Source organism: Coptis chinensis, chromosome 1 (assembly GCF_015680905.1).
Source record: "Coptis chinensis isolate HL-2020 chromosome 1, ASM1568090v1, whole genome shotgun sequence".
Taxonomy (NCBI): domain Eukaryota; kingdom Viridiplantae; phylum Streptophyta; class Magnoliopsida; order Ranunculales; family Ranunculaceae; genus Coptis; species Coptis chinensis.
Genome location: NC_141456.1, coordinates 83,892,439 through 83,903,154, shown reverse-complemented (window position 1 = coordinate 83,903,154; position 10,716 = coordinate 83,892,439). Strand labels below are relative to the sequence as shown.

Sequence of the window (10,716 nt, the reverse complement as noted above, 5' to 3'; positions counted from 1 at the left end):
TTGCAATTTAAAATGGTTTGCAGGGAAAAAGATTGCAATTGATGCATTTAGTTTGATTTACGTTGCTTCTCACAAATCAGAAAAAGACAGGGACGGAGCCAGGATTCTAAGCAAGGGGTGTGCCCCACCCCAAAAAAAAAAAAAAAACTTGTACAATTTTTTTTTTTTGTCAGAACGTCTAAACAATAAAGATCAACAAAATTATGCATTTATTCCAATTCACAAAACTAGAGTGCGTTGACTACTAAGAATTTAATATGGGCTGATGAAGTTAACTACTTAAGCACTTAGGCCATTAGTTGATACTATTATGTCTATATATATCTACATAATCTAGTCCGTAAGTCTATAACAATTCAATAAATTGTTAACTTCCTATAATGTTATAAGTCTATATAACCCTACTATTATGTGGATAAAACTATAAAATATTAACATTAAAAGTAATAAAATTATCTTGGTTTTTTTTAGTGAAAATTTTATTGATAATGATAATAAATTTTACAAATAATTAAGACAAACGTGCAACAACCTGCGCCGCAAGTCCTTTATGAATTTGTTTTTTGTTTTTTGTTACTCTTTTTAGGTTGAGGTCTGACGTTTGTTTAAGAATTGAGAGTGAAAGAAAAGAGACAGAGCTTACGAGTTTGTTATAGGTGATTAGAATTATACAAACTGATCGGTTGGACTTTGGCTATTTGTTTTAGTCCATCAATCCATCAAACATTCAAATACACATTTGTCCATCTTTAATGGTTTTGGACTGAAAATAAATGATAATTTTGTATTAGAAAAAAGAAAAGTAAAAAAAAAAAAAATTTTTTTTTTCATGGATTTTTTTATTTTTATTTCATTATAGTTATAGTTGTGAAAATTTTGGAATTGCGGTAGTGGAATTTTCAGTCCTTATTAGGGGTGGGAATTTGGCCCTAAATACACATAAAAACCCACGACAACTAAATTAGGGGGAGGGCTAAGATTCTAAAACATAGGCCGACCACAACAAGCCCCTAACCAAGCCCTAACCGCCCTGTTTCATTTTCACTATAAATACACATACCATAATTGTTTAAATATTTTCAATTAAAATAACACGTTTTTCGTAATTAATCAAAGGGTACTTCCAATAACTTGTTTTATATAACAAAACTTGGTTTTTGGATAAAAATAAGACTTTATTCCTTTGATCATCAAGTCAAAGTCCATAACTTATTATTCTCAATTTCTTTTCTCACTTATTTCTTATAAATTATATTTTTATTCACGCGGCCAAGTCTAAAACTAAAGATTTTCTCCACACACCATTAAAGCAAAAATAGCGGACATTTGTAACATAGAAACAAAAACAACCTTTGTCGAGGAAAAATGACATTTGTAATCTCAAACCTTTTCCATCACTTGTTCAAAAGCCAATATTTTCATTTCCATATACAAAGCTTGAATCACTTTTAAATTAGAAGAAAGGTAATATTATATTTGTTTGAATCTATTATAAAAATAATTTATGATTTTAAAATGATAATAATGTATTTCAATGTTAAATGTAATTTTAGTGAGGTTTGAGTCAAGGAAGAACAAATTCGAACTTCTCGATGTCTTGATTCATTAGATTGTGGATGTGCATTTTAAATTTTTGGACTTATCACGAGGATTATTCTAGATTGGTTGGACTTTAGTTTGTAGATTATTGTGAATTTTTGTAATATAAATGAGTTTTAAAAGTTTAAAATGTAGTAAAAAAAAAAATATATAGGCCCGACCCTAAAGCCGGCCCTAAAGCCCGGCCTAAAGCCCGACCCTAAAGCCCGACCCTAAAGCCTTTAAAGAGGGCTAGGGTCGTGGTCGAGGCATTAGGTTCGACTTGTGGCGAGTGGAGTTTTTATAATCTTCTTTAAATGGAGACCGCCCGGCCGCCCACCCACATCCCCTTATATCCATCTATTGAGTGGTGGGTCTGACCATTCTATGAGTGGAGGTCTGACCATTCTCTATAAGAACAATCTGAAAAGGCTTTTCAGTGATTGTTGCTAACAACAATGCTATTACTGTTATCAAGATGGGAGAGTGGTGGACGCTGTCGATACAAATAGAGCCAGCAAAAACTCTATGGAAGTCAGCATCCCTGCATAAGAGTTAGCCAAAAAAAAAAAAAAAAAAAAGCATTTAACAAGTAGTGAGACAGAAGCAGCTGCAGCGGAACGGAGTTCCAGACCCCTGGTGGACAATGACTGTAATTTCAAACTTACTCCTAGATTAGCACACTAAGGACCACAATCTCTGTGAGGAGTTAACAGCCGGATGTGTAAAAGAAGTTAAAATAACATACCTAATGAAATACGCCAAATGATGCAAATGAAATATTGACAAATTGAATTCATCAGTAATTCATAAGTTCACTTGCAACAGGAAACTGAGCCTATGTATAAGCAATTTGTATCGATTTCTCCCTTACGTTAATAAACATTACATTCGTTCTACCACCATTAATGTAATGAGTTATCCTGTTCAGTTCACAAGTGTTCCTGTCAACTCAAACATTGATTTATTTACATAAGCCCTCCAAGATTCGAAAACTGCTAACGATATAAAAAAAAATAAAACGTTTGAATCAACCTCCCCCAGCCATTGATCTTTGAATTCAGTCTATCATTGCTCCAACAAAAGTAAAAAGAAAAAAACTTGTTCTTTCGGTGGCTGCTTTACACATAGTTTTTCACCATCCCCAAAGTATTCTGGAATTTCTTTTCCGGGAGAAATATGGGAAGACTTCATTCACTCCATCCTAGTCCTTCTTCTTGAGTTTAATATCACCAGGAATCCACGAGGACCAAAAGAGTGGAAGGACTGTGCACACAGCCTGTATTATAATGCCAGACGGAAGCCAAGAGAAATTCTTTCCTGAGATTCCTAGAAATGATGCAAGTGCAACACCTAGGTAACCACTCATGATGTTGGCGAGGGCTAGAGTTGACATGAGGAATGCCATCAGAGACCCTTCACAGCCTTGTGGGCAAAGCTGTGCGAAGAGCACACTGAAGGGAAGCACCTTGAATAGAGACAGTACTTCCAAGGTACCCGAGAAGATAATGACATACACTGAATCAGGTATACCAAACTTCAAATAGATCCTCTTCACGAATAAGGCATCAGATACCATGAAAATGGCCGTTACTGCCTGAATGGCAGATATTAACTTCCTCTGCGGAATTGACTTCAAATGTTTATTATATATCACACTCCATGTAAGTAAAGCTACCTGCCCAAACACCTTAGAGATTCCTACCACTGAAGAATCAAGATTCAAGTGCTCTGTTTGGTAAAAAAACATTGTGCCAGTCAAGATAGGAATTACAGCATAAGATGCAGCCAGCCATGCGATTGAATAAGCAATATCTGGTTTCCTTAAGACTACTACCAGCTCAGACAACTGCTTTCGGATGCCATTACTAGATGAAGTTACAGGGAGACTGAGGGAGTTCTCACGAACTGTGATAGTTGTGAGGAGTTGAATGACAAGAAGCAGACCAAACACAAGAAATATTGTTTGAGAGGAGAATCGGTCAATGGCAACTCCACCAATGAGGTTCCCTAGGACTCCACCAATTGAACCACACATCCACACAAATGACTGGAGCTCACCAGATGGTGATTTTGTCGGATTTCTGGAAGATGAACCGGGTTCTTTTCCTGCCTCAGCAACAAGGGCATCATTCACAACTTCAACAATTGAAGCACCAAGGTTACTTAGGAGTAGAAGAATTGTGACCGAGAATATGGATATTATTGATGGCGGAAGAAGGGCTATTGCTATCCATGACACTGCTTGCAAGAACACTGCATAAGCAAAACAATTAGATTAGAAAGGGAGGAGAACTACAGTAGTTCGGAAAAGGTTTATCAATAGCTGAAGTAATTCTTCCATAGTTTTTGGTGCTTTTTCAAGTGATAAGTCAAGATATTAAATGTCTATTCTATTTTACATGTAAATGCATATACCACATCTGGAGTTTTTCACCAAATACTCACTCAATAGAAAAACAACAATTTGGACCAAATTGGTCTATGATAATATGATAATATGAAATACTCAATAGTTGTAGTAAATAGAATTGCTCTATAATCCATCTCCTTTTTTTTTTTCCGTAAACTTGCCCAACAGACGTTTAATTACTCCGTCAGTATGAGGCATTATTCTTAGTTATATCAACTAAAGAGCAAGTCCAATGCACCAGCTAAAGCAGGTGAAACCTGTTGGCCCCAAATCACATTCAAATGCAGCTGCTAACAACCATGCCATTTTATCGTGTGCTATATACAGAAGAAAATTTAGCACGGGGGATAGCAGGTGCTAAAAGATACAGGCACCAAAAGATTCTGCCATCGATCCACTTATTCCCCTGAACAAATTTTATATGTTGCATAATAATGGACGGGTGGCAGAGATTGCCTGTCCATAACTCATTTGGCCCCCAAATATAGCAGGAGCATTGTGTTGAAACTTGGAGTGATATTTTAGCATATGCTAACATAGATGTCATATTGCTTATTTGGCACCTATTTGACATTTCACAATAACATGTTACTCTGACTAGCACCCTAACTGTAAATTACAACCAGGGACATTTAAAAAGTATCTTATATTTGAAACAAACATAAATTGTCACTAACAGGGGCTGAATAGCCAATTCTTCATAAGAAGTTACTCAATTTGGTATTGTACTCACCAACTTGTTCACATTTAATTAATGATATAGAAAATTGAAACAAACAACCTTAAGAATTTTATAAATTGCTTAAGTAGATCCAAAATGATGACACTGTAATTTCCTTACTAATCAAGGGTTTGCTAAGATGAGGTGAGGCGTGTCCCTCAAGGTGACACATTGGGTAAGCCTCAAACCACGTCACAAGAAATGTACAAAGAAAGATTTAAAAGTCATAAAGCAATCTAAAAAATAGAAGCATTAGAGAACCTTAAGAACTAAACTGGACAAACGAATTGATCACTGTTTAAGGCTTTAAGCACATGTGGCTTGATCGAACAGCCTGACAAGATAAACATAAGATCTCAGTGTGTGGACCCCAAATAAAATTGGGCATGCCACAACCCACCAACATCACTATCGAGGGACCATGCAAACCGTTTATCTTCATGAGCTCAAGATGAGTCGCCCCACATGGCCTGACCCACCAGAAATATGATTCATGGTGGGTGGAGAGTGAGTGCATGGACTCAGTTGAGCTTCTTAAAGGTCCAGTCCACGGACTAGAGATGATCCTTCTCAATTGAAATTCAAATCTGCCTCAACTAACGCAATCTTGTTCAACTTTTACTGGGGGATCGGCTATATCCTTCCATTAGAGGAAGTTTAGATCAATTAAGAAATGAAGAATAATGAAGGAAGTATTCATGGAGCTAAGTTATCTCCCTCACTCGGTCACTTTGCAGAATCTATTGATTTAGTCAAAAGCGCGTCCAAGCTCAATACTTAGGAGGCTAGGATCTAGGCTCACCCCTAGCACATTGCACATCAGGCCGTCCAGGATCGTCTCTAAAGGTTCCATCACCCAGGCCCAGTGCTTAGCCCCTAAGCTCACCCTCCGCAGCACCCAACATGCATCTGTGACTTTAACTAAGGAATCTAACTTGGGAGAGTAGTCCATTCCTCCATAAATACATGCTTTGTTGGGTAAGGAGGCAGTCTCCCATTGGTGCAGACCCACCTCCTAATTTAACACCATTTTCCATCCTCGGATTCATTTTCTAGCCTTCCTTACTGCAAAGAGTTGTCGTGGATCCTCACCCCTTTTGGGGTTGTCCGTGAGGAGAGTAATACCTTCCCCACGTCTTCTGATGCAATCGCAATTGCAAAGAAACGAATTCTACGAATTCTCAGCTAAAATCAATTCAATTCAATCCAAAAACTAACTTGGCCAAAGGCCTACAACTCCTTATATAGAAATACAACTTCTAAAACAAATAAGACACCCTAAATTCGGAATTAATAATATCCCAAAATACCCTTATTCTAAATAACCTCAAAATACTAACTACACCCAATTCTAGTACTCCCTAATGACATAGAAACTAATATAGGACTCAATTATCAATGTGAAACCCTAATTCATATCATCTTCTCTCTCCCACATCAGACTTGCAAATCTAAACTTTTGCTATTTTTTGCAGGCACGAATTCAGTCATAGCTGTAGTTCCAGACTCAAACCGTTTCTGCAGTTCTTCTCCATGTAGTTACACCATAACAGATTCTGCAACATAGCCATGGCAGGAATACTAAGAGAGTTGATTTCTATAAGCACCAGTCCAGCGGCTGAGAATGGTACCGGCACAGAAACCACAAATAGTCCGTGAAATCTGTTCGAGATTAACCTTCAGCTAGACGGAATCGAAGTTGTTGAAAACCTTTTTGCGGTCATCCCTGCATCAGAAACCCGAACTGCAAGACCAGTACAAGAGTTGTTTCGACTCATTCCAACCACTCAGGTTATCCACTAAGATCTGGACCTTTACTTTGGCCAAGGGATAACCTCTACAATGACGAGACACTCCTAACCATGCTGGGCAGATTGATTAGTAATAATAATCTAAGGAAATATATTGACAAGAGGAAACCCGAGTTCCAGAGGAATATTACTTATTAGTTCTGCCAAGCACTATCAGTTCTGAGAAACATCTACCAGAGAGGAGACCAGCTGTGCACAGCCACTTTTTTATCCACTCTACTGGAGTCGAGGTCGATGAACAGTGTCACACAGAGCTGCACTATCACATTCACAACCAAAGATTTAAGGCTGGCTGCCCCCAGGATCTAGCCAGCACTGACAAGGTAGGGGCAGCGTCAATTTCAAACTCAGAGGGCCGGGAGCATGGGAGAAGGCTTACTCGGAACTTACCAACACTAGGGGGGATGAACCCGACTAGACAAGGTCAATCTGGAGCACAAAATGTCTTATCAGCCCAAGGGCATGTACACAACACGATACCCGGACTAGGCAACACAAGCATGACACATGCTGGTTAGTTATAAGCTAATACCACAGTTGGAGGGATCCACAGTTCGTCCCACCAGGGATATGACTCGTGGTACGCTTGAATTGAGATCATGGGCCCGGCAGAGGCTCTCAAAGGTTCGGTCCTAAGACTAGAACTCATAGCATGGTAACTTGAAATTCAAATCTCACTCCATAAGCTTAACCACCACATGCAGCTATTACTTTGAGATTAAGTCACATCTTTCCATAAAAACATAAATGAGCTCAATCAAGATAAACTAAAAGATACATAGCTGAATCATTTTTTAATTTTTTGTTATCGTTATGGAAATGAGTTACCTCAAATGGTGAAGTTTTATGACCATCTCCAAGTCTCCAACACCATCCCCCTTTGTGGTCTTCATTTTCTAAGTCGAAACTAGAATGCATCAATTATCGACTATGACATCCCTTATAGAAAGCATAACAATATACATACTATCCTTTCTTGGAAAAAGTACGGATATAAAACAGTTCCGCTCTCCTGAAAATACACATTGGAAGGTCGAGAAAACCTCCCAGTAGTCATGAGGTCGGGGTTTTATTTCCTAACTCTTGAACCCACATCTATCGCAATCAAAGTTGTATGGCAGTCCATCACTCCATCAGATCAAGGAGCAAACCACATTCTTTTTGCCTCTCGAACTGACAAATCTCGTAATCCAGGTTTGTTTCCTTGTAAGCTGAACTTCTTGTGAAATAGAGTCAGCATCTTCTATCCATATGCATTCAATACTCAAGTTGTGACACCTCCTAGAATACCTACAATACGAGTATACGACCTTCCTCATAGAATACACAGTACAATACTCATATTTCCTGTACAAAGTGCCCTAGGGGTCATAGAAATATCTTAGTTGTAAAATGAGCATTTAACCCAATTGGTACCACCCCAAAGTGTAATTGAATTTGAGGTGAAGTCATTTGTGTCTTAGGATAGTAGAATCACATTTCTTGATATATTTATTCTTCCAATCATACTGATCTCACATTTTAAGTTGAGTGTGAATCAAATCAAAGCAGCATATAAAAATTAGATGGTCCCAATTCTGGTAACGAATAAATGTATCAGTGCCGGCCCTGATGCAAAGCCACCCAAGCGGTCGCTTTGGGCCACCAACTCCTAATATATAAGATAGGGCCACATTATTGTTAATAGGAAACCTTTCCAATATAGACTTTCCACTTCATTAAGACAAAAATGCCTACCAAAATTCAGGAAAAACACACACGATCATCTCTTAATCAATTAATCTGAGAACTCAACTCCATACAAACTCGTTTTGCAATCCTTACCCCCACTAGTTACAGACAAACAAAAAGAAAATCTACTTGACCTCATTCTTATATTAAAAAAAATAAAAGAAAAACCCAAACTTTCATTTAAAAAAATAAAAAAATATTCTTCAAAGAACAAAGTCACTCGGCTCTTTCTTGGACTATTGGTCTATTGTCTTATTCAGTTCATTGTTTGAAAAATGTATGCATTTAGTATTACCGCATATAAGGCCACATTCTATTGTGACGTTTTGGGCCACCAAAAGGTCAGGACCGGCACTGAAATGTATAAATGTATAAATGTAACACCTACATGAGATATCTATCCTAGTAACTTACAGGCCACTACTACTCTTTCCCTTTGGGGACCAGCTGAAAAGAAAAAAGAAGAATAGTAGTTTGTTTACCTCCGATGGCGATGTACGGAATGCGGTGCTGGCCAGAGATATAAACAGCATCAGAAAGAAGACCATAGAGAGGTTTGGCAACCATGGGAAGATTGGAAGAATTCTGAAGTAGTTGGAGAGTGGAAGGATGGAGTTTGAGTTGGTCTTTCAAGAAAAAGTTGACTGCCATCCATGGGAGGCATCGAACTCCTTGTACTAAACATCCCAATCCTACTAGTGTCTTTAGTACTACTCCTCCTTCCACGCTTGATACCATTGATCACTTGCCTGCCTGGGCTTTGTTCAGTGTGGAACTTAAAACATTGTTTTTTCAAGTTTAAAAAGAAACAAGAGGGGCTGTGGTTTCTTGACACGCACTTAATTTGGTTTTGGACGTTTGTGGTGTGGAATAGCTTTCGGTCGACAGCTTTGGGCTAATTTTCCTTTTTACTTTTGGGGCGGTAACAACGTGTTTGGAGGTGGATCAATTCAGAGTTACACTTAGCTGAAAAGGAACCAATTTATCTTGGGGAGTTAGATCAGTCTCATATCACATTAATATCTCTTTGTTTGATCAATGTAATTTCTTTTACATTTGCAGAGCCTCGAATCTTATTTCTCATGTACTTGCGGTACGGAGACAAACCCGACAAACCCTACGTCAAAAGGTCGCTGATTATTTTATGTATGGATGTAAGGAATGTAGAAAGCTCTTCTAAGTTACAGAAGTGTATTCCTTTTATCTAAAAAAAAATTAGAAAGTGCATATACATATATATATATATGGGGCTGGCTACCTTGACAGCCCCAATTGACAGCTTATCTTGCCATCTTGTCATGTCCGTTCGATTACATCTAATCCAATGGACAGATCACACACCCCAAACAACTAAAGAATAAAACGGGGGTAAACTAGTCATTTAACTTTCTTGTTGAATAAATCCAAAAAAAAACACACAAACTTCTTCCTTTCTCGCTGTCTCTCTCCTCACCAACAGTGAACAGTGAAGATGACGAAGTGGCTTCTTCCCCCTCAACAACGAAAATGAAATCCACTACCACTACAGAGAAATGACCAGAGAGAAAAAGTTTGCTCTATAAAATGAAGATCCCACCAAATGATAAAACCTCATCACTCTAATGACTCGATTGCTATCCGCTTGGTGTCTTTAGAAAGAGCGAAGAAGCAAGTTGCAACTCCTCCCTCATTCAAGAGCTCCATCGCTTATTATTATTAATAATAGGCTTGAGACTTATTATTACCAGTAAACACCGTCGTCCCCGCCTCTTCTTCTTCATTTGGCACACCACTACTCGACCCAACCGGGGACTATACCATTTCTTCAAACCAAGGTTTCATCTTTTTTTTTCTTCCGTGTTTCTATTAGGTTGTTATTATTATTATTAACTAATGGCATTGTCTGATTGATTCTCAGAGGCTTAATGGAAAAGAAAATGAAGTACATATTGGTGACCGGAGGTGTGGTCAGTGGTCTTGGTAAAGGCGTCACTGCCAGTAGCATCGGTGTTCTTCTCAAGGCTTGGTAAAACCTATAATGCACGAAATTGCCTATTAAGAAATAAGAAGTTGTATTACTTCTTAATTTTATGGGAATTAAGAAAAAGCAATGTTTGATTAAGAAAATCTAGCCATTTTTTGGTTTGTATTTTGTTACCTGTTTTGTGTAGCTTCAAGTATTTGATCAAGGTGTGTTAGTGTATACATTGAAAGCTTTGTAAACTTAAAGCTTTGTTATCAGCAATGTAAAAAATAATTCAATGCTATGCTATTGTTTATATGGGTTCATTCATTATTATTGTATTTGAATGCCAATTGGATACAGAAACAGTTCTTTGTGGACTATGAACAATTTGTGGACTATGAACAAAGAATGTTCATAGCTCATGACTATGAACAATCAATGTTCATAGTCCAATTGTTCATAGTCACAAAGCCCACAATCTACTCACCGAAAATAACAACTGAAAAGTAAAACCCAA

General features: G+C 37.8%; 1 protein-coding gene across 1 annotated transcript; it reads right to left on the bottom strand.

The window, feature by feature from the left end:
- Window positions 1-2,423: 2,423 nt before the first annotated feature.
- On the bottom strand, window positions 2,424-9,429 carry LOC147525518 (Major facilitator superfamily protein). Its single transcript, XM_086607821.1, has 2 exons — window positions 8,737-9,429; window positions 2,424-3,834 (listed from the first exon to the last, which is right to left on the bottom strand). The coding sequence occupies exons 1-2, from the start codon at window positions 8,990-8,992 to the stop codon at window positions 2,783-2,785; spliced, it is 1,308 nt and encodes a 435-aa protein (XP_086463947.1). The 5' UTR covers window positions 8,993-9,429; the 3' UTR covers window positions 2,424-2,782.
- Between the last annotated feature and the right edge of the window lie 1,287 nt (window positions 9,430-10,716).